Source organism: Garra rufa, chromosome 2, assembly GCF_049309525.1.
Source record: "Garra rufa chromosome 2, GarRuf1.0, whole genome shotgun sequence".
Taxonomy (NCBI): domain Eukaryota; kingdom Metazoa; phylum Chordata; class Actinopteri; order Cypriniformes; family Cyprinidae; genus Garra; species Garra rufa.
In genome coordinates this window covers 47771902-47797653 of record NC_133362.1, presented here as the reverse complement: position 1 = coordinate 47797653, position 25752 = coordinate 47771902, and the positions used below count along the sequence as shown (strand labels likewise).

Sequence of the window (25752 nt, the reverse complement as noted above, 5' to 3'; positions counted from 1 at the left end):
CTGTCTAATCAGCATCTTGATATGCCACACCTGTGAGGTGAATAAGGACTTATTCGCAGTTAGATGTTTACATGACACAAACAACCCTCTTCACTGCAATTTTCATTATTCTGATTATGTGCTAAGAGATATGCTGTCATTACTGTCATCATTCACATACTGCGCAACACACTGGCCACTGTGGCCACTGACATCAAATTCAAAACATGGCTACTGACATATTGGAAGGTTATTTGGAGCTTCAATGAACATTGCAATGCTGTGATCTCACCAAGTCCTGTTATAATCAATGAATCAATTATTTACATCACGTCTACACTTTGTTTGTTATAATGAGAGGATTCATGATTCACTGGTGTTTTGAGCAGTGAGGGGACGCTTCCACTGAAACACCTCTAATTGGCCATTGCGTTCAAGAAACCAACAGATATATCTGTGATTGGATACACTGCTCAACACTGCAGAAACATGTTGTAAATGGAAACCTTGAAAGCAATCCTAAGTGCAAACATTGTAGCATTGTCCTACAGTGCAACGCATTGTAGCATTTGCCAAATCTATTTTCCCAATATTCTAATTTTGTAGTCTCAACTGAGAGCGCCCTTGCTTTCATTTGAAGGTGCTTAGCAACCTATAGCACCCCTGATGAACCAGGACTGCTATAGAATAATGTTGTGTCAGAAGTTGTGTGAAGAATACATGACATTGATGTATGTCCTAGTACAGAGGTTCTCAACTCTGGCCCTCGAGATCCACTTTCCTGCAGAGTTTACCTCCAACCTTGATCAAACTCACCTGCCTGTAACTTTCTAGTAATGATGAAGAGCTTGATTAGCTTGTTCAGGTGTGTTTGATTAGGGTTGGAGCTAAACTCTGCTGGAAAACGGACCTCGAGGGCCAGATTTGAGAACTCCTGTCCTAGTACATGCACACTTTGGCCAGAGCTGTAACAAAACGATTAAGGTGTTTACATGCCTGTTTATTACAATTAAAATAGGCATACGCCACATAGATTAATGCAATTATGGTTACAAATCAAAATGTAATCAAATTATGAGGGAGCATGTAAATACACTCATTGATGAGACTGGACATGCAACTGTGGTGATGGCAGAGTTTAAATTGAGTGCTTGATGAGATGCTGTTTGACAACAGCTGCAGGTGATCAGTCTGGGTGGTACCGATGGAGGGAGGAGCTAGGGTGGAGCCCTAATGTTGGATCCGGGTGGAGTCTGGTAAAAAAAAATTGGGGTGGCACCAGGAGAGGCGGAGACAAAGGGACAGAGAGACTGAGTGACACCAGAGGACCAAGGCAGAGTTGCAGGGTCAAGAGGTCGTGAAGGGGCTGGGGGCTTGGCAGTTCAAGGTGGAACTGGTATGAGTGAAGATAAATGAGGAGCACAGTGGAGCCAAAGGATTTGAACAGGCTTAGTCCATTGTGTAGCCAGAGTGGTAATGGACTAAGACTGAGCAGGAGGAATGAGGTAGCCTGGTGGAGCTTGAGAGATGATGGACCATGGTGGAGTCAGAGGCTTGGAGGCTTGTAGTGGAGCAGCACTAAGATAGGGGCTGGGTAACCAGAGAGAGCCAGGGAGAAATATGGAGGTGAAGGAGGGAGGAACCAAGGTAGTTGAAGGGCCGAACCATGGTAGTTGATGGGCCAAGATGGAGACATAGGCTTGGAGGCCTGTAGTGGGGAGCACCAAGCCGTGGGCTGGCACGTTGGCACAGCCAAGGAGTTGAATGGAGCCAGCAACGAAGCACGAAGCAGCCTTCACAGTTGAGACGAGAGCATGGGGCGGCCTTTGTGGCTGAAATGAGGGCACTTGGAATGGCCTCCTTGGCCATGACAAGGGAGCCTGGAACAGCCTTCATGGCTTCACCCCAGTGGGCAAGACAAGACTGACAGAGGAGGAAGAAGTTTGACATTGACTACGTTTACATGGACACCAGTAATCTAATTAATGACCTTATTCTGAATAAGACAATAATATGATTAAGGTGTTTACTTGAGTTGCTTTTAGTATATTCCTTTCATGTTCCCGTTTTACATGTTATAGTACATAGATCGATTAATGACACACATCATTACATCCACACGCAACGCTATCAGTTCCCCTTCGTTATAGACTTTTGGATGTTTCGGTTTTAATTTTACAAAAGCTTGAAGTGGCTCTGGACATATGCAACAATTTTTTTAGAATGTGCGAGTTAAAATTTGCCGTGGTTGCATTTGTGCATGCTGCATGCTGTTCTGCTCCAAAGCATCTGCTTCATACAGCGAGCGTTTCAGAGCCAGTCAGTTTTTAGGGAAAAAAACAAACGCAAGCACAGTCACCGAAAGACAGTTTAGTTTTACTTTTTTTTTGTTTGTTTTCATTTTGAAAACCCTGTTATCTTTGCCGTTAACCTCACATTACGCTTTGGAGGCTTTCTTTTATTATTTTTTTATTAATTAATTTGATTGCTCAGTGTTTGCGCGCCCTGTAATAATTTGTTTAGTCGGCATATAACACAACATGTGATGGAGTCCACGCCTCGTCTTATTAGTTTTTGTTAATAAATGCTATATAAGCTAGTTTTATTTTATTGTTGTTATGCTGTTTAATTAAAAATAACAAATCCATCTTTTAAGAATTTGTTTTAATCTTAAAATTGATAGGTGTAGCCTATATGTGTAAGCAAAACCAAGATCATGAATTCGAAAGTAAAAGTGAAAAGCATCCTAAAACATTCCAATAGTGGAAATCCCATTCACAAAATTTAAATCACAAATAATACTAATGAAAAAGAACGGGTTGAATGTTAAATACATTTCAATAAAACTATAAATTATGATAACAGACAAACTATTTATCAGCAATGAGCATTGACTAATCCCATGTTGTAGGAAAAAATAAATAAATAAAAATGAAACCAAAGCATATGCACGTGCGACCAACTGTTATGCCGCATTCCAGGCAACCCTTTACCCCAGTTTTTCCAAACTTCTACCCGTGAAAGTGCACTGGAAAGGCAGTCAAACCCGTGAATTCCCACCCGTGAACTCGTACTAGATCGACGTACTCCCAGTTCCGAGTTCTGACGTGACATAGCCCGCGAAACAACAATAAAGCCTCTTATGCAAGTGGCACACGGTGGAAAAATAGAGTTTAGGACAATATAACGTTGCAATCAAATTATTAATAATATAAAAATAATAAATGCTTGGCGTGACTTGCCTGGAACGCTACAAAGTCCTGAGTTGTGGTTTGAAGACGTGATTTACGAGCTCAAAAACCTGCCTGGAATGCAGCATTAGTGTTTATCCTGTCGCAAAATGTGGCGAAAAGGATTTTTGAGTAGAGGCAGAACTCAGGGATGATAACTGGAGTGGACTGAGAGGGCTGTGGCTAAATGGCGATATCCACCTCACTGACAGTAAAGAATGAGTCACTCATCCATAGTGCATGGTCTCTCTCACTGGCATCAGATGACCTAGATCATCTAGCCCACTCCAAAAAGACACACCTTGAAAGTGCCATCATTCCAGGACAACTGGAGGCAAATCTTTAGAGACACATCCACATAGTCTTACAGGGGATGGCCATCTTGTTGGATGGAAAGCAGGGGATTATTAGGGTGACATGGAAAAACCCTGAGTTCATGTTGGGTCAGGCCTTCTGTGATAAATTCAGAAGCTGGTTTTATTAAATGATGATGTTAAACTGGAATGCAGGTGACTGAACAAATGAACACAGTGAAGCACAAAATGCACTTAACTGAGAGCAACAGTCCTTTCAGATATAACAATAGAGAGAATCACAGGAGGCAAGAAAAATAAGAAACCATAATGAAGATAATCAAAGGTAAAAAAAATCCACAGGTAGGTAACAAGGGAGATTCTATATCATATATGTGAAAATCAATGAAATTGTGTGATGGCAGGGTTTAAATAGAGTAACTGATGGGGTCATGATTGGCAACAGGTGAGGTGATCAGTCTGGGGACTGTGAGCATGCTGAAGACTGTGAGAGTGACAATGTAGAGTGACAAAAAGTCACAGTTGGATTTGCAGTTTAAACTGTGTGATTGTAGAGGGTTTGCACTTACGTCACAATTTGGTCAGTTACCCGGATGCGCGGCCATATTGGAGATACTTGGATGTAAACAACAGCATGGATGATCCCTATTCCATATTTCAGGCAGAGCTGTAAAGTATTTGAGTAAATGTAAGTAATTACTGTAGTTGAGTATTTTTTGCACAAGCTGGAATTTTACTGAGTATTAAAGATGTTACTCTCTACTTTTTTGAATAAGCAGCTGTACTGTTTACTCTACTACATTTGTAATGAATGTTGCAATTACACGTTGCATTTCGTATGGAACCTAGCTTTTCCTGCAGCAGTTTATTTCTGAAATGATATCGCCAACTACAGGGTTCTACAGGGTTTTCATGTGCTCTTTACACTTCTGATTTCAGGGATGTTTAATAGTTACAATAATAGTTACCAGTTACAACTGTAACCATGGCTGCCTAAAATGGGCACCTGGGACCCCAGTGAGGAGTCAAAGTCTAGATCATAGAATATCAAAAACAATCGCCGTGATTTTGTAAAACAATTTCCTGGATCAACATCTTTTGTTGATCCTGGATCAACATTACTGTCCAAAAATATAAACTTAATCCAATCCCTACCCCTAAACCTAACACTACCCATAATTTATTCCTTAAATCACAGGGAAATGATAGCTGATTAATAAATGTGTAGAAGCACCTAACCTTGATCGTAAGCCTAAAACTGACATTTCCTGAAAAGTTACCCCCTTCAATTATAATTGGTTGATTGAAATGTTGTTAAAGGATCAACAAGGATGTTGATCCAGGACCATGTTGTACTTGGTGAAATTACATTCACCGAGCAGCTCTGTAGACATAAGCATTCCAATGCCCCAACTTGGCATAAGACCACAACACAACACCAGAGGGTTTCTTCCCAGTGATTCACCTTCCAAAGGTAAGCAGCTATAGACCTTTAAAGTGGAAAAACTAACCCTGTAGAGAAACGGTCCTGCAGGAACTCCAGCACTGAACTGGTATCTGGTGTAGTCAACTCAGTGACCTGAAGCAGATGACTAACAGGGAACAACCAAACTGGCTTTTTTATAACTTCCTTAGAGGATGCAAGTCTCCCAGTGCCTCAATGTCTCCGGACAGACACTGAGACCTGAACTCACAGGAAACTACTGCACCCCAAAGCATGGTGGGGTTGGCAGAATGGTCCCTTGGTCCCAGAAGTAGTATAATGAGGTGAGAGCCACTTCACCCTGAAAGGGGTCCGCCCTCAGAGGCCTGAGTGCTGTGGAATCAGAACTTCTTTCTAGACTGACGTATCAGTCTTTCAATACTGACCTCTGGTAAGGTTAAGTAATATGTCTGGTACCCGGAAATGGCTTGCTGGCAGAGGACAACCGAACATACTTCTTCAGCACTCTCATCAAAAGGAGTAAGCCTTCCATTTCCGCAACATTCTTAGCCAGAGACAGGACCAAAAACTCACTGAAAAAACGCTGCGCCCCGAAACAACCAAAGGTGGCAGGGACTGGCCTTTCAAGGGCACAGAGGAAAAATGGGCACAACAAAACATGGCATGAGCCCCTTCTATTTGAAGAGGCCTGATATTAAAATCCTGAGCCCTGCAGCATCAGGACTGAAGAGGGATTGAGAGAATGACAGCCATCAGATCCTGCAAGTGATGTCTTAACCCCTTGGTCTCTCTGGTGGAGGCTTGAGTAGTGACACTTGAAAAAAACAACCAGACAAGTGAAATATGGTCTGGATAAAAGGCTGAATATTATATTTATACAGCATATATGCAATTTAAAAGTCTGTAAAAGAAATTGCATGTGGTCAGAGGAAAGAGAGGGAGAAAGTTAACGCACCTGTTGCCTCTGCAACACGAGATCTGGGCCCCTTAATTCCAAGCCACTTCATTCCATATTTTTTTTTCTTCAAGAAGAAACACCAATAGGAGTGGAGCTAAACACACAGAAGCTTTCCAAAGCATCCCTACTTCTGATGCAGCTCGAGTTCCCTTGAAAGGGAACCAGGTACTGAAGGAACAGGATGGCTGTGGCTGCCATCATTTAAGAGCAGATTTATAAGAGATTCTTTCCTACAGATAGATATTCATCTCACAGCTCACTCTGGCCAACCTTTGTCACCTATACACATATCCTTGTGCTAGCTAAATATTGTATATATTTTGTTTTTGTGTGCTTGTACAGTAGTTGAAATAATTGAGGATCGTAGTTGTAGATGAATTCATCCTTGACAGGGTATTAACTCTTTTTTTCTTCTTTCTTCTTTTGTTTTCAGAAATTGAAGAATATGTGGCGACATTCAGAGGTTCAGAATACTTCTGCTATGACCTTTCTCTGAACCCGATCCAAAGCAGCAGCGATGAAATCACCCTGTCATTCAAAACACTGCAAAGAAATGGTCTGATGCTGCACACGGGAAAATCCGCTGACTATGTCAACCTGGCGCTGAAAAACGGAGCGGTGTCTCTCGTCATAAATTTGGGTTCCGGGGCGTTTGAAGCTCTGGTGGAGCCAGTCAATGGGAAATTTAATGACAATGAATGGCATGATGTAAAAGTAACAAGGAATTTGCGTCAGGTAATAGAGCTACAAACAGATACACAGAGTAATGATTTAGTCAATATAGCATTACATAAACTGAAATGATTACTTTATATGGTATTGACATTACCATAGAAAAAAAATCCTAGGAGCCATAAGAACCGCTTTTTAAGCAGGGTCATACTTGCCTAAAAAAAAAAAAAATTCATGCTTGATATTATCTAATTTGTATCTCTTGAATTGTCTTCTGAAAAACATGGTTGTCTGCAGGCATGTGGGCTAGATATTAGAGCATTGTGAATCTGGAGAACAATCTTCCTGCGTCTTTAGTTCTAACCTTGAAACTGTAAATGCCTGTAATTTTCAAGTAATCCTAAACCACTTAGTTAACTGGTTCAGTTAAAATTGTTAGAAAGTTAAACTTTCCAGGACAGTGGCTCTCAAAACCGATGTCAAATAAAAAACAATTTATTTACTAACAAATGGCTTATTGATAGGTAACTCTTCACAATATGGCAAAAGGTCAAAGTATTTTAAAATAGGACAATATATATATATATATATATATATATATATATATATATATATATATATATATATGTGTGTGTGTGTATATATATATATATATATATATATATATATATATATATATATATATATATATATATACACATATATATATATATATATGTATATATGTTTGGTTGATAGCATTTTAGTATGCTGATGAATGGATGAAATGTCCAGTTAGCAATGCTAGAACTGATATGTTGTGTGTGCATGAAGCACGATCAGTGCAATCAGTTTGACTGAATAAAATATATAATACAATATATAAAGAAAATGCATTAAGAGTGTTTAGCATTAGGAGTGTAAAAATGGTACAAATACCAGTACATAATGGTGCAAATACAAGTAAATTGACTACTGCAAACCTTAGTAAATCACCTTGCACTATTATTTTAAATAAAATTAAAAGTAAAATAAATAACATTTTGTGCCTGAAAGGGACACTCTTACAAATGCATATACAATAAGGTCAGCTGCAAAAATAACTCTCTGCACCTGTTCAGCTAAATTTTCACTGTGTGTCTTTAGTAAATCCTGGCAGTAGTTCTTTAATGCCAAAAGAAGGTTTGTGCTGGCACAAGCTTTTAGTAAATTTGGCCCATGGTCAGTAAATTAGGCAAAGTATACACAATGAAAATGAATGCCACTTCATTATAAAGCAATAATCCATGAGGCCTTGTTTATAATTACCAAGAAACTATTAATCTAGAATCAATTTCATCAATATAATCTATAATCAGTTGTCTAAAATTTTGAAGAAAGTCATCTGATGCACTTTAAATGTTAGTCATGTAGTTACTGTATAGTAATTAGTGAGTCACTTGTTATTTTGTTTCTTTTCATGCAGTTACTAATATGCTACTAACTAACGTTGTTCATGGAATGTGTCATGCTTCTAACCAACTGTTTCGTAAATATTTAACAAACTATGTACTAACCTTGGTAATCATCATATCTTTATTTTGTTTGAGTAACAGTCCTTATTCTATTCACACTTTTTCATTTCCTTTCTCCTCCTTTTCCACAAAGCACTCAGGCATTGGACATGCGATGGTAAACAAACTACATTGTTCGGCAGATATTATTCTAATCGATTGTTATTTTGGGTATGCTGTATGCTTTTTTTAATCTTTCCTCTTTTTGTAGACATAAAAAATTCAAAACTGGTTGATAACACCTGGCGTACTTTTTTTTTTTTTTTTCAGTTTGCAGTTTAATCTGCCTAATTTAGTTTTCAGCAGCCTTTTCCCCATTTTTTTGTCCAGTTCACTTTGAATCACCTCTAGAAGCTTCATCCTGAGCGTTTTACACAGCAGTAGTTTGAAACATGTCCTAGCTGCCACAGTCGGTTCTATTCCCTTCCATTCTGCATGGTCTGCTAAATGCTGTGCTGATAAAATTTATTTACAATCTGTGTTCGTCTTTGACTTCATGTTTTTTTTACTCTAGTACCTCCATGTGCCACTTTTTTTTTAAATGTTTAGGTGTAGTATTTCAAATAGATTTTAACCCTTTTGCATGGTTTCCTTTTAATTTTCTTACAAGCAAACATACTAAAAAGACTTTACTAACACCATTTTTGTGTCTGTCAATTAATTTCAAGTTGCTATGGGGCATTACTAACACCTCAGTTTAATACATCAACACTTAAGTAATTGAAGTCTTCAAACCTATGCCTTCAAAGTCATTCAAAATATCAAAGAAAAAAGACATAAAAATGGGTTTTAGTCTAAAAAAAAAAGAAATGTCTGTTTTACTAAATGTAACTCTGGTTCAAAAGTGGAAAACAAGATGCTGTGGAATGACAATGGGGAACATGTTAGTGGTCACAAGTTCTGAAGCCCTATAGAATCACAGAAATTCATAGGCATATATATATCTATGTATCATTTTTCTTGTGGTTTGTTCTTTAGGTAACCATATCTGTGGATGGAATACTGACCACCACAGGATATACTCAAGAGGACTACACCATGCTTGGATCTGATGACTTTTTCTATGTTGGAGGAAGTCCTAGTACAGCCGACCTGCCAGGATCACCTGTTAGCAACAACTTTATGGGCTGTCTAAGGGAGGTAAAGAATGTGTAACAAGATATTAGTACAGATAAAGTTTTACAGAGCTTCAAAAAGCTTCTGTTTGCGTAAATTGTGTTTGCAGAACAAAGAAGGTTAAAATAGTCAGTAATTGCTGATTATATGATTACATCAATCAGTCCTTTCCTCCCATTGATGCAATGGATCTGGAAACACAGTTTAGATCAAAAGTTTCTCAAATCATTTCTGCTCAACTGACATTGTTATATATTTATAGGTTGCATATAAAAACAATGACGTTCGACTGGAGCTGTCCAGACTGGCATTTAAAGGCGACCCCAAAATTAAGATCCATGGAGTTGTTGCCTTTAAGTGTGAGAATGTCGCCACATTAGATCCCATCACTTTTGAGACACCAGAATCCTTCATCACACTTCCTAAATGGAACACTAAGAAAACTGGCTCTATTTCGTTTGACTTCCGCACCACTGAGCCCAATGGACTTCTCCTCTTTAGCCACGGGAAACATAAGCAACAGACAAAAGAGGCCAAGAGCCCTCTTACAAAGAAGGTAGACTTTTTTGCCATTGAGATGCTGGATGGTCTTTTGTATCTGCTTCTGGATATGGGATCAGGCACTACCAAGACACTGGCTGTCAACAAAAAAGTGAATGATGGAGAGTGGTATCATGTGGACTTCCAGAGGGATGGAAGATCAGGTAAAATTTTGCTGTCATTTGTAGAGTTAGTAACACTCTGTATTTCATTGGCTAAATATGGTCACATGGGCCATTTTATAAACAGTTCAATGATTTTGTATTTTCTACAGCTACCGTTCCAATGACCATTTACAAACCACACCACAAGGTTGAATAGCTCTCCACCTGTGGTTAGAAGCATGGTAATCTCTGGTGTCCTCTATGTGTTACATGCATAAACATATTCACAGAGATAAAAAAAGAAACAGAAATAGTAGTAGTAATTTTAACATTTTTATTTAATATTTTCCAAATATGGAAAAATGTTTTATTTTGCTTGCTTTATACTTTTTGCTCGCTGTAGACAGAGTAATTTGGAAATACTCTCCCTCCCTGTGTCACTACTAATACACTCAGCATATATTGTTAGCATGTTCTCATGCTCAAGGCCTTGAAGTGTCACACTGAAAATTGGATTTGGCCTCCACCTGTGTTTTCCACTCTGTCTTGAGAGCTGATAATTACTGTACATTAATTGTTTCGTTACCTTGGCTTCATGCTGTGAGTGAGATATGACTGACGCAGTGGCAGTGACCTCACATGGGAATAAATAGCAGCTGGGTAGTCTGTGAAACCTTGGCTTACATAAAAACAGTGGGCATAGGTAAGTGCTAAGACAACTGTGCATGACTTTTATATCTTAATATATATATCTTAATATAATATCTTTTCTCATAAGAGCAGACATACATGTTTGTGGTTGTCATGAGTTTTATCAGCTACAGATCAAGCCAGTAGCTAACTCTGCTCCTTGAGGACTACCATCCTGTTAAGTTCAACTCAACCTTAATCAAACATACCAGAACCAGCTAATAAGTGCATTTAGGATAACTTGCAGGCAGGTTCAAAGTAGAGTTTGAACTGAAGTCTGCAAGAAGATATTGCTCCAGGAGCAGGTTGCCCCTGGTATCTGGGCATACGCATTGACAATAAATGAATATGGAATGTTCTGGTAGAAAACCTTTGTACTAGGGTCCAACAGCGACTACATTTTCTTAGTAGGCTGAGGGTCTTTGGTGTTAAGCAGAAAGTGTTGCTTCTTTTCTACTATTATGTAAGTGACAGCATTGAGGTATGGCATTTTTTAGCCTGGTTTGGCAATCTCAATGTTACACGGAGTGCCATGAAAATCATGAGAGTCAAGCAGCGTACCATACTTCAGGCTGTCTTGGATAAAGCAGACCGAGAAAAAAAAAAAAAAACTTAGACCCCACCCATGTCCTCCACTCCAAGTTTATCTCATATTGTTTTATCTTGATTCAGATTTCCCAAAGCCAGTGTTTATCAATCCTGTCATAAAGGATCACCACCACTGTACAATTACTGAGTGCACCTTTAACTTCATTTACAGTTATGCTCCTAGTACCTCATACTACGGTGGCTGAAAGATCTAAAACTGAATACTGTTGCAGTGTGGTGGCTATAACGAGACATGTGGTGATGGAGAAGAAAAACAAAGTCTTTATTTACAACTCTAAAGGCTCAGGAGATATCCACTGAAACACAGGAGAAATAGCAACCACATAAACTGAAACATGACTGAACAATGAACAGAAGAAATTCAGGGTTTAAATACATAGGCAGATAATATTCACATCAGGAACTAATGAGTAACTATGGAAACAGATGAGGGAGTAATAGGAAACTATGGACACAAACTAGCAATCAGGACTCAGGCAAAGCAGATCAGGGAACAGCCTGAAAATGAAAAAAAAAAAAAAAAAAACAGACTGTACATGCCACATTATCTCTCCCTTCCATGAAGGCGTGTCCTTGCACCATAACTGACCAACTAAGGAGGGATGGTTGGGGCTCTGGTGGAGGACATGGTGAAGGGAAAGGGCAGAGATAAAAAAAAAAAGGAGATGACAGGATAAACCAGGGCATTAAAGATGGTGGGAGAAGCCAGGTGGGGACCCAGAATCTAGCCAGGATGGCGGCTCATGGTGAAGTTGAGGGAGGGAGGAGCCATGGTGGAGGTAGAGCTGATGACACTAGGGGACCAACTAACAGAGACAGAGCCAATGGAAGTGAAGCCCAAGGGGTGAGATGGAAAACTGAAGAGCCAGTGGGACACCATAGGTCTGAAGGGCAAAGGAGGAGCTGACGGCTTATACAACTGAGGACAAAGGTGGAGCCGAAATGAAGAAGGAGGTAGACGGAGGCTGAAGGATTGAGGGATGAGGTGAAGCCAGAGGAACAAGGAAGCCTGGTGGAGCCAGTGGGATGTCGGGCACAGTGAAGATGAGGGAGCAAGAAACCAAGGCAGAGCCGATAGGTTGGAGGGCTGAGGTGGAGTCCAGGACTGAAGGCAGAGACAGGGGATCCTCATGTCTACGCGGAGCTGGTGACTGGAAGGGCTGAGGCAGATCCGCACTACAGGGTTAAGCAGACTGAGGATGAGCCGAGGGACTGACAGGAGCCAGCGGAGATGAGGCCAAGGAACAGGCAGATTCTGGAAGAGGAAGTGGGAGAGGGAGGCTGGGTGGGAACTCATGGGACACAGGAGATTCAGGAGATGCAGGAGATACTACGCTGGGCGGAACCAGTGGTAATGCAAGAGATTCACGGCTAAACGGAACCAGTGGAGGTGCAGGAGAGTTTTAGCTGGGAAGAAGCAGTGGAGACACAGGAGATACAGGAAATATAGGGCTGGACAGAGTCTGCGAAGACAGAAAAGACAGGATCAAACTCTTACAGAATATTAAAAAAGTGTGCGGTGTGGGTGAGGCTTTATTGCATTCCCTCATATTCCAAAAAAACTCCCTCGGGACAGGCAACTTTGCCGGCTTTTACATCTGGTCAGACACATTGTGAGGCTCAGGGTCTGAGACAAAGATCTGCACAGTCGCTTTCCATCTTTGGTGGGCTAAGATGATTTCTCCATGCAGCGGGATGATGGCTGGCTGAGTTGTGGATAGGGGGGCAATCCTTTTCTCCTTCTCAAGTCACCTGAAATTTAACCAGTGGTTATAAACTCTACCACCATCAAGAGTCTAGTGAGGCAACAGTCTGTGGTTATTCCCCTTTGCTACTCCCACTTCTAGGACGTAATCTGCCTCAAATTTACCACCACACAGACCACAGGACTGGGCGATCAATCTGGTGAGCCAGTGCCAATTTATCCAATTTTCCCCTGGAATATGTGGAAGAGGTGATCCAGCAGGACACATCCATCAATCCACATGCCTTGCTGCTTCCAGCTTCTTTTTTTGTGGCCAAAAGGGATTGAGGCTTGCGGCTCTGTATAGATTTCCGGTCCTTAAATAACAGTAAAGTATTGGTACCCTCTTTCCTTTATCCCAGCTGCCTTGGAACTGCTGCATAGAGCCAATATTGTCACAAAGATTGATGTTCGCAGCGTTTACAACCTTTCTTAGATATGAAAGGGGAGTGAGTGAAAGACAGCCTTTGTAACCTCTACAGGGCACTATGAATACTGTGTTATGCCATACGGCCTGCTGAACACCCCTTTCATATTCCAAGGTTTCATGAATGAGGTGTTCCGGCAGTACCTCCCTCTTTGGTCCTGGTGTACATCAATGACATCCTTGTATCATCACGTCACTCTGATATTTTTCAAGATAAGGTAATACCAGCTTCAAGGCGAAGTGCTTGTTCCATCAAACCCCCATACAGTTCCTAGATTCAAGCTCAGCCCTTATGTAAATCCTTGACAAACAGACAATTAAAAAATATCAAAGCAGACTCCTGTCTCTTCTCCCAAACCCAAAGCTATTATTCCTTTTGAATTTGTAGTTAGTCCTATCTATTGGTCTGTGAACAAAAGAATCGATGAAGCTGCTGAGATGGGTATCGTTTAGCTTTTAATGGTATTTCCACTCTTAGCAATATTGCTTATTGATCGGTATTCTTATTGGTTCCTTAAAAAATAATAACTACAGAGCCCTTATAGGTAATAAATACAAGATAGGAGTAAAAATGTATTACAGATTTACAATTTAAGCACATCTTTTGTACAAATAGTTTTTTATTTTATTTCTTTGGTTCAATGTAATTTTTTGGTGGAAGATGCAGCTTTACCTCTGCCATGTTATTCTACTTTCTGTGTGAATTTTAGGACACCTTCTTGGTCTCCGTTGTGTTGTGATACATCATATTCACATAGCAGCAGTAGTGTTGAGAGAATGTGCTTGAGAAAAATGATGGCATTGTTCTAACTGCGTTGTTTAATTCCAGCTTAATGTTGAGGGTCCAGGACAGAGGCGATCAGCACTGGTTTGACCACCCACCTAATTTCCTCTTAATTCATAAAAGAACAGGCTATTATTTATATAAGGCTATATCAGTAATAGCTCAATATAACAATACAGGCTAAGGATTATATACATATATCCAATGCAAAATTATGCGACCCCATAACTACTAACAAACCTTTACATTGACGACCTCTGTGGTCGTCATCCTCAGCTCTCATCAGCTGTGTGTATAGGAGGTGATGGGGTAAATGTTGGAAATTTACACTTTTTTCCCCTGTTGACATTATGATGGTTGGACATTTTAAGGTTTTCAACACTGGCACAATCTCTGCCATTATCTGCCATCTCAAGGGTTCTGGCATCTTGCACCTTTGTTACCATTCAGTTAGACAGAACAGCTGTAACAGCCTACCTTTGTTCAATAAGTCTTCTGAAAATGCCATACACCGAGTTCCATCTTGTTTTACACGATTGAATGAGCTGGTGTTTCGGAAGTTTCATTTGTTCTTGTTTAGCTACTAGTGCATTGCAAGCAGGGGTACTGTGGTTGAAATGCCTGACAAGCTGCCCAGCTGCAATGATAACCTGATGCACAAACATATTGAAGTTATCGTTTACAGTGAGCTGTAGTGTATGAGCAAACCGGTGAATCAAGTCCCAGTTCAATTATTCTAGAGAGTTTGCAGTCACAGTGTTGCGTGCATTGTCATGAACACATGCAGATACTTTCCCAGTAAGTCTCCACCGCAATAATTAGTTTATCTGTGAGGTTCTGCTTGGCATACTCTGTGTTAGTAGGACAGCTAAATTAACTTGGTCACAGTCCTTATTGAAGAAGTGGCACATTATTGTTATATAGCTCTTCATTGTGAGTCCTGTCCAGAAGTCAGCCTTAATTTTTCTGATATCAAGTTGTGTTTTAATTGCTTTTTTTTTTTCTCTCACCAAAACAGGTTTTATTGCTAAGGGTAATAGTATATCTTGAAGGAATTTCATAATTTATACTTTCATAATATAGTCCATTAGCTCTTTACCACTGATGGGCAAAATATATTTTATTACCATTGAACAGATTCTCTAAATTATCTCCTTGTAACACGATGCTTGTGGATGTTTGCTTTGCAAGTGATATTGTATTGTATTTATATTACTGGTGTATTTTAACACAGCATAGCATATTTTGCTAGTCATTTTGTCGCCTTTTTTGTGAAAATGGTCTCACACAGTACTTCTTTTTACTTGCTTCATTTTGCTGGCTCAGTGAAATATGTATATGTGGTTGCATGTGTTGACACACTCCTCTGAGTTAACAAATATGTATAGCATATTTTTTTTAACCATACAGCAAACGGTCAATATAAGCATCCAGTGCAACCAGTGACGCATCCACTCAGTAATGCATTACAATAGTTTAGTCAATCATAATCATGAATGTGGGAATTTGCTTTTTGGTGTGTAAGTGCAAGCTGTAAGAACATATAGCTTGTCTAATGTATAAATATAAAATGTATAAATATAAATGCATAAGAATAGAGTGTATTATAAGGTGCTACAACTGTGAATACATTCAGTTATAAACGTGTATAAAGATATATTCATAGTAAGTGCTACCAGGTATTTTCTTTGTGATCCTGGACCACATAACCAGTCAGAAGGGTACGTTTTTTTATTTTTATTTTTTATTTACACATCATCACATCATTAATGTATGGTTTGTTAGGACAATATTTAGCTGGGATACAACTTTGAAAATTTGGAATCCTAGGGTGCAAAAAATATTGAGAAAATCGCCTTTAAAGTTGTCCAAATGAAGTTCTTAGCAATGCTTATTACAAGTCAAAAATTACGTTTTGATATATTTACGGTAGGAAATTTACAAAATATCTTAATGAAACATGATCTTTACTATCCTAATGATTTTTGGCATAAAATACAATGTATGGTTGGCTATTGCTACAAATATACTCATGATACTAATAAATAACAGGATTTACTTTGCACAGTCTTACATTTTTCTCTATTATTGTTGAATTTCAGGTACCATCTCTATCAACACAATTCGCACACCATACCAAGCCCCAGGAAACAGCGAAATTCTTGACCTGGATGATAACCTTTATCTAGGAGGACTCCCAGACAATAAAGCTGATATGGTGTTTCCTACTGAAGTGTGGACTGCTCTGCTCAACTATGGTTACGTAGGCTGCATCCGTGACTTCTTCATCAGTGGTCAGAGCAAAGATATCCGCCGCATAGCTGAGGTCCAGAAAGCAGCAGGCGTGAAGCCCTCCTGCAGTAAAGAGGCTCCCAAGCAGTGTCTCAGTAACCCCTGCCAAAACAGTGGAATCTGCAGGGAAGGGTGGAACCGTTATGTGTGTGACTGCTCTGGGACGGGCAATCTTGGTCGCTCATGTGAGAGAGGTGAGGCTGACACTTGTTTTAGATGATTATTGCTTCTTAATTATTGCAGAAACTTTGTATTTTATTGCAGTTTCATTAAGATGGAGGTTTCTTGTTACATTGTTGTAGCTTTTATTAGGTACAGGACTGTCTAGTTTTTGATTATCTCTCTTGTTTCACTGAAGTTGAACCACTATGCCTATGGGATGACATTAGTCTCAAAATTATTAACAAATATTTCCACAATTATACATTAACTTAAAAAGTTTTTTTTTTACCATGCACAATCAAATACATTAAAACTAACATCAATATGCAGTAGTTTCTACAAAAAGAGACATTAAAGGGCTAGGACTAACCCTTTAATGAATACAACTGTTCTCTTTTTTGGTAAATGCTCATAATTTACATCACCTAACATTTGCCTGGAAAACCATAATCTCTAATTATCTACTCTGTTTAAATAGAGGCACATCCACCCTGGCCATTTCTATATATGTGTGAATTGATGATAAACATCAGAGATATCTTCAGTAATAAATACTTTACTGACATACACGGATCAGCCACAACATTTACAGATGAAGTGAATAACATTGATTGTATTGTTACAATGGCACCTGTCAAGGGGTGGGGTATTTTATGCAACAAGTGAACAATCAGTTCATGAATTCCATGTGCTGAAAGCAGGAAAAATGGTCAATTGAAAATATGAGTGATTTTGAGTTTGACAAATAGTGGTGTCTAGACAGCTAGGTCAGAACAGCTCCAAAATAGCAAGTCTTGTGGTGTATTTATGATATGCAGTGATTAGTACCTTTCCTAGAGCGGTGCAACGAAGGACATGGGTACCCAAGGCTCACTGATGCACATGAGGAGCAAAGGCTAGTCCATCTGGTCTGATCAGACAGAAGAGATACTGTAGCTCAAACTGCCTAAACTGCTCAAACTTAATGTTGCCCATGACAGAAAAGTGGCTGCATAAACTGCCAGTGTGACCATGATGACCCTTGTTCCCTGTGAAAGTGTGTACCACATTGTGGGGCATTTACACCTCATCTTTTTTTGTGATCAGATAGCTATCCGATTAAAGAAAACACAAAAACTGGCTAATTTGGTAATAGGCCCAAAGAGTTCAAGGTGTAGTTTTGGCCTCCGGCTTCCCTAGATCTCAATCCGATTGAGCATTTACGACCTGTGCTAGACCAGGGATAGGCAACTTCGGTCCTGGAGTGCTGATGTCCTGCAGAGTTTAGCTCCAGCCCTAATTAAACACACGTGAACGAGCTAATGAAGGTCTTCAGGATTACTATGGGTATAGGCAGATAAGGTTTTTTTTCAGGGTTGGAGCTAAACTCTGCAGGACATCGGCACTCCAGGACCGAAGTTGCCTATCCCTCTGCTAGACCATGGAGGCCCCACATCGCAACGTGCAGGACAACTTTCAGGTTCTGCTGCTATTGTCTTAGTTTCAGATACCACAAGACATAATCAGAGATTTAGTGGAGCCCATGTCTTAACACATTAGAGCTGTTTTGGCAGCACGAGGGGGACCTACACAATATTAGGCAGGTGGTTTTAATCTTGTGGTTGCCACTCCTACTCCTGGAGATTTAATGTCCTTCAACTTAAACCACAATCAAACACATCTGAAACCAGCAAACCAAGATGTTCAGGGTTAGGCTGTATCCGAAAATGCCCCCTATACCCTATTTACTATCTCCTACATTAGTCCACTCTAGTCCACATTAGTTCACTTAAAGGAGTGGATGAAAATGAAAAATTCAGACACTAAGTGCACTTGAAGGACTGCCGCTTTTGCATAGTTTGCTTGCTGTTTAATAATAATTTGAAACGGGCAGCTCCAGTAGTAAGATTAAAGGATTTATTTAGAATTTGTACCTGTGTTGTACACCTTATTACGCCGTGGACGAGTGCGTTGTAAAATGAACGGATGGATGATTTAGCTGCGGGCGCCATCTTCTGGTGAGACGCGGGAATTCAATCCGCGTGTGTCTCTCACAGTGCATTATGGGTTATCTCTAGCCGTTAAGTGTACATTGGTTGTAAACTCGTGTCTGCGGTGCATTGTGGGATTGACTGTGTGCATTTGAGAATGTCCACTATGGTTTCGAACACCACTTAAAGTGGCTGTCCCCTCAAATAGTGTCCTATTTTGGATATAGCCAATGTTGAAATTTTCATGGAGGTGAAGCAGGGCTAAAGCTAAAGTGTGCAGGAAGGTAGCTCCTAAGGAGCAGGGTTGGAGACCCCTGAGCCGTTTCTCAATATGCGTTCTTGTCTGTACTTGTGTTCTTGTGGACTTGTGAAACGTCATCAGTTGTCGCCCAAGTACTGTTCCAATTTAAAGTTCACATCTAGCAAGTACAGTTCAAATCCCCGGATGTGTTCTTGCTCCACCCCTTTTATCAAGGATGCATCAAGAGGAGACTTGTGCGAACTTGAGGCAGCCATGTATCCCAGAATGCATTTTGCACCAATCAGCGAGCGTTAATGGCGGAGGAGAAAACCCACATAATTTTCAAAATATTACTGTTATTGTGTCATGAAATGTAAGTTTAAGAGTATTTCAGGCGAGAATGTAGTTGTTTAAAACTCAAATCTGCGGTTTATTTACAAAGACAGCGCCTATTTGAAAATTTGTTTCGCCGATTTCGGAGATGAGAGTTCCATGCGATCACCGGGTGCTCAGTAGTCATGTATCCTGCAGAGAGAGCCTCACCACGGCTCGTCCTTCTGACGTTTGCCGCTGGTCCTGATGTCTCTGTAGTGGTTAAACAAGAGGTATAATTCGTTTTGGGTAAATCTAACAGCAAATTTTTGGTCTTGTGAATCTATTATTTATTCCAGGTCATATCATTTTGACTGAGGACAAAGTTATGCTTCATAAATTATTTATCAATCGTAATTCAACACTGACTTTTTAGCATGGATTTGACGGAATTGTCTGCTTTTGTCTTTATTTCCGATTACATAAGTCTCTTATACTTTTATTATGGCTAATATTGTTCATTAAAACTGACATTTAACAGAAAAGGCAGAGTTGTGCTTGTCATGTTTCATTTTATTATACATAGAGTAAAGATGTATTATACACAGTGCACATATAGCTTAAATCACATATTAATATGTTTTATTATTTTTAAAATGAGTACGAAAAGAGAGTTGTGGTTTATATTTTGAAGAAAACAAAGAGGCAGTGGTGTTTGATATCACTTCCTTTTATTGTAATTATTGTTTTGTAACGCGTTGCATGAACCACATTTTTGTCGCTATTAATATGTTTAACGTTAAATGAAACGGAAAAGAGGCAATGCTGTTTGATATAAAATATTTTGTTTCACTGTAATGTTGTACATTCCCATGAACTACGTTTTTGCAGCTATTAATATGTTTAAATGTAAACGAAAAGAGGCAGAGGTGGTTGATATCATATTTCGTCTTATTGTAAATACATACAGTGAAGCAGTGAAGATAACCGGAGTAGAAAAGGTGAGCTGACTGACGTTATCAAGTACATTGCTGTTCCATTTGCAGAATTACAGGACTTGCATCCTCACGTCCTCAAGAGTTCGTACTCCCAAGTCAAACTTCCAAGTCCGAACTACGAAGGACGCGAGTCCTAACTTTGCGTACTTGGTATTGAGAAACGGCCCTAGGCTTCGGTCTCACTTCTCATATCAATATCAAATGTTCATCAAATATTTGTGCTGGCTGTGAATTTGTTGTATCATGGAGCATTTCCACTTATATTGTGGACTGTTAAACTATCCTTAGCTGTAAATTTATTCCAAAACAAGCTGTAGATTTGTTTGAATATTGTAAAAATTAAATTTTTAATCTTTGTGATTACAGTATAATTTTTGCCTGTCATCTACAGATGCCACCATCCTCAGTTACGACGGAAGTAAGTTCATGAAGGTCCAGTTATCTGTAGCAATGCATACAGAGGCTGAAGACATTTCACTACGGTTCCGATCCCAGCGGGCATACGGCATTCTCATGGCAACCACTTCTCGAGACTCCGCAGACACCCTACGTCTGGAGCTGGATATAAGTCGTGTCCGGCTCACGGTTAACCTAGGTATCAATGCTAAACACATTGTGTCACACCTTTGTGACCAAATGCACTCAAACTTGTTCATATTTAACTAACAAGACCTTTTTTGTTATCTGCGCTGTCATGCACTAAAACCTCTCTTCAAAACTCATCACACATAAAAACACTGCTGGCGTTATGGTGGACATGCTCAGAGCCCTTCACTGCTCCGAGTCTGCAGCTCTCCGTACACACTCAGACACCTCAGCTGTGCTCTGTGTTAAAGGGAAATGCTCTGTGTTGTGTAACAGACCTCTTTGTTGCCCTTCCCATCTGAAAACCAGCCATTTCTCAGAGCATGAACACTCTGTGCCCTCTCAGTTTCACTTTAAATAATACATTCACAGGGGAAAGCTGTGCACTTTAGTTATCCACAGATGTTTACCATTTCTAAAGGCTGATTTATACTGCTGCATTTGACCTAGACTGTAGCCTCTAGACTGTGACCTACATTTGCAGGCTGGTTTAGGGGTGCAAGTGAGACTACAGCAGGGGTGCCTGATCCTGTTCCTGGAGCTCTGCACTGCTGCAAAGTTCAGCTCCACCAGCTAATTAAGATCTCCAGGAGCTGAACGCTGCTGGAAGGTACAGTGGGTACAGAAAGTATTCAGACCCCCTTAAATGTTTCACTCTTTGTTATATTGCAGCCATTTGCTGAAATCATTTAATTTCTTTTTTTCTCATTAATGTACACACAGCACCCCATATTGACAGAAAAACACAAAATTGTTGAAATTTTTGCAGATTTAATAAAAAAGAAAAACTGAAATATCACATGGTCCTAAGTATTCAGACCCTTTGCTCAGTATTTAGTAGAAGCACCCTTTTGATCTAATACAGCCATGAGTCTTTTTGGGAAAGATGCAACAAGTTTTTCACACCTGGATTTGGGGATCCTCTGCCATTCCTCCTTGCAGATCCTCTCCAGTTCTGTCAGGTTGGATGGTAAACGTTGGTGGACAGCCATTTTTAGATCTCTCCAGAGATGCTCAATTGGGTTTAAGTCAGGGCTCTGGCTTGGCCATTCAAGAACAGTCACAGAGTTGTTGTGAAGCAACTCCTTCGTTCTTTTAGCTGTGTGCTTAGGGTCACTGTCTTGTTGGAAGGTAAACCTTCGGCCCAGTCTGAGGTACTGAGCACTCTGGAGGTTTTCGTCCAGGATATCCCTGTACTTGGCCGCATTCATCTTTCCCTCGATTGCAACCAGTCGTCCTGTCCCTTCAGCTGAAAAACACCCCCACAGCATGATGCTGCCACAACCATGCTTCACTGTTAGGACTGTATTGGACAGGTGATGAGCAGTGTCTGGTTTTCTCCACACTTACTGTTTAGAATTAAGGCCAAAAAGTTCTATCTTGGTCTCATCAGACTAGAGAATCTTATTTCTCAACATCTTGGAGTCCTTCAAGTTTTTTTTTGCAAACTCCATGCGGGCTTTCATGTGTCTTGCACTGAGGAGAGGCTTCCGTCGGGCCACTCTGCCATAAAGCCCCGACTGGTAGTGGGCTGCAGTGATGGTTGACTTTCTACAACTTTCTTCCATCTCCCGACTGCATCTCTGGAGCTCAGCCACAGTGATCTTGGGGTTCTTCTTTACCTCTCTCCCCCGATAGCTCAGTTTGGCCGGACGGCCAGCTCTAGGAAGGGTTCTGGTCGTCCTAAACGTCTTCCATTTAAGGTTTATGGAGGCCACTGTGCTCTTAGGAACCTTAAGTGCAGCAGAAATTTTTTGTAACCTTGGCCAGATCTGTGCCTTGCCATAATTCTGTCTCTGAGCTCTTCAGGCAGTTCCTTTGACCTCATGATTCTCATTTGCTCTGACATGCACTGTGAGCTGTAAGGTCTTATATAGACAGGTGTGTGGCTTTCCTAATCAAGTCCAATCAGTATAATCAAACACAGCTGGACTCAAATGAAGGTGTAGAACCATCTCAAGGATGATCAGAAGAAATGGACAGCACCTGAGTTAAATATATGAATGTCACAGCAAAGGGTCTGAATACTTAGGACCATGTGATAATTCAGTTTTTCTTTTTTAATAAATCTGCAAAAATGTCAACAATTCTGTGTTTTTCTGTCAATATGGGGTCCTGTGTGTACATTAATGAGGAAAAAAAATGAACTTAAATGATTTCAGAAAATGGCTGCAATATAACAAAGAGTGAAACATTTAAGGGGGTCTGAATACTTCCCGTACCCACTGTACATCTCAAGGAATAGGATTAGGCTCTCCTGGACGACAGAGTAGTTGGTATATGGCCATTGGCTTATGGACAAAATGTAAATATATATTATGTTTTAGTCAGATTGCCATGTGTTAAATATAACAGACAGGACATAACATTTGTGAGTGACAACTGTATTTAAATATGGATGTGAATCACCTAAAATTTGGAATACACCACACAACTTTCCAGTGCTAGGCATCATATACAGCGGCTAAAATAAGTATTAAACACGCCACCATTTTTCTCAGTAAATATAATTGTAAAGGTGCTATTGACTTGAAATTTTCACCAAATGTTGGTAACAACCTAAGTAATCCATATGTACAAAGAAAGCGAAACAAATAAGTTCAGAAATTAAGTTATGTGTAATAAAATGGAAGTTCATTGAAGTCATTACCAAAAAGGCTTTTTTACAAAGTAATACATTTCAGTAGTTCAATACTTTTCCATTACATTTTATTACACATAACATAATTTCTGAAATTTTTGCTTTTGTTTTATTTGTATGTATCTAGTGAAAATTTCATGTCAACAGAACCTTTAGAAATATAGGTAACACTTTCTATGAAGCCCCTATTTATAATACATTATGAGGGTATTTCTAAGGCATTATAATGAATGCATAATGCATTATAATAAACCTTATAATATGTTATATCATTTCATGAATATTCATAACAACAATTATAATACATTATAATATTTGAGTATTTGAGGTTATAACTTTTAAAATTATGATTATTTATAACACACAATGGACGCATATTTAATCTACCTAATTTATGATGGACTTTATCATATTACATTTATTTTTTACATTATCTTTTATTTTGATGGTCCCCTTAGTCTATTGACTATAAGCTTACACTTTCCAACTACATGTCAACTAACACTCCTTAGAGTATTAGTAGACTTAGGTTAAGATTAGGCTAGGTAGAAGGTTCACATAGTAGCAAATTTACTTATAATCAGTTTGCCTTTGGGGAACCATCAAAATACAGTGTTAGCATATATTTAGCATACTACTAATAATAATTACTGCTAGCTGACATGCAGTTGCTGAGTTAATTATCAAAAGCTGTCTAAAGGGTACTATCAAAATAATCAAACTGATAATACAAATGTGTCATATCTCATCTAATACCTGATCGTATGGCTCTTTGAGAAATATTATTATAATTACTTATAAGTGGTCTTTGTATGCTTTAAGTAAAGTGACATGAGAAAGATGGCAAGAAATGAGACTTATAATACGTTATAACTATGGAAGAGGTAATCATACTCTTAAAAGCTATAACCACAAATAAGTAAAAATTATAATACATTAAAACTGTTCTTATGAATACTCATGAGATGATATAACATATTATAAGTTTTTTTTATAATGCATTATAAATTAATCATAATGCGTTAAGAATACCCTTATAATGTATTATAAATATGGGCTTCATAGAAAGTGTTACCGAAATATATTTACCGAGATAAATGGTGACATGTTTAATACTTATTTTACCTGCTGTATTTACAGTCTTTGTAAACAGTCACAGAAGAAAAACTGGCCATCATACACTGAACAAATGAGAATCATAAACTACCAGACTTTTAAATCATTCTGATCAGACTCATGCAAAAATGTGTGCCTTGTTGCTAGTAGACACATGACAAATGAGAACAATTTGTTCCAAAATTACCTCAAAATATCAAGCATATGTGACCCTGGATCACAAAACCAGTCATAAGGGTCATATACCAGTCATAATTTTCTGATATACTGAATACAACTGATGTACTTCTGATATGCTGAGATACAACTATTTGAAAATCTGTAATCTGAGAGTGCAAAAAAATCCCAGTGAGGTTCTTAGCAATGCATATTACTAATCAGAAAATAAATTTAGGTATATTTATGGTAGAAAATTAACAAAATATCTTCATAGAACATGATCTTTATATAATATTCTAATGATTTTTGGCATAAAAGAAAAAATTATAATTTTGACCCATACAATGTAAGGCTGTTTTTGTGGTCCAGGGTCACATATTGGATATACTTTGACTGGGTGGATTCATAGTCTGCAGCTAAATATTGTGACTATCATACACTATGCAAATTTCTATAAACTCAAATATGCAGACTGGCTCTGACTAGGCAATTACAGTCAACTTCTCCAGACTGTAAATTGGAGCAAAAATCTGGTCAAAACTCATGTAGTGTATTCCTTATATTATAGTGTTTTTTACTGAATACAGGAGACACTCAAATCCTGATGGTTGACATAATTATAACCATATTGTAACAAGTGGGACGACTGAGAGTGAGGATCCAAATGCAAGGCTTTATTAAGAAGATCGTAGTCAGACAGACAGGGTCGAACACCAGCAAACAGGAACATCCAGGGCAAACAAAAGCGTAATCCGATAAAACAGGCGAGGGTCAAAATCCAGGAGGGCAGTCCAAAGTGACAAATGAAAAGGAAACAAGAAACTAGGAAACTATAGCTAAGACGGAAAAAACAAAAACAGAACTACGGCTAGGGCTAGGGAAAAAACAACAAGACTAAGGAACAAGTAAAACAAGGAACTAGGAGACTAGGGAAAAACGCTTGGTAGAGTAAGCAAGAGCAAAACAATACTTCGCAGTGTGTGTGTGCTCAGCATGCTTTTATGGCTGACAAACAGGAAGTAACCAGTGAAGCAGCAGAGGGAGCAGCAACAGTCAGTGAGGGGCAGGGCTCCCTCTGCTGGCCTGGTGTGACACATATAGTAACAATAGTAATGTTAAAAAATAAAAAAAAT

General features: G+C 39.2%; 1 protein-coding gene across 4 annotated transcripts in view; it reads left to right on the top strand.

The window, feature by feature from the left end:
- The window catches only part of nrxn1b (neurexin 1b), a 179372-nt gene that overhangs the window by 34685 nt on the left and 118935 nt on the right, over positions 1 to 25752 (top strand). For all 4 annotated transcript variants that reach the window (XM_073834315.1, XM_073834314.1, XM_073834313.1 and 1 more), the window contains exons 3-8: positions 6359 to 6660; positions 8224 to 8247; positions 9108 to 9269; positions 9508 to 9949; positions 16246 to 16629; positions 20510 to 20713. In XM_073834315.1, the coding sequence (XP_073690416.1) occupies positions 6359 to 6660; positions 8224 to 8247; positions 9108 to 9269; positions 9508 to 9949; positions 16246 to 16629; positions 20510 to 20713 (1518 nt within the window). The remainder of the gene's footprint in view (positions 1 to 6358; positions 6661 to 8223; positions 8248 to 9107; positions 9270 to 9507; positions 9950 to 16245; positions 16630 to 20509; positions 20714 to 25752) is intronic.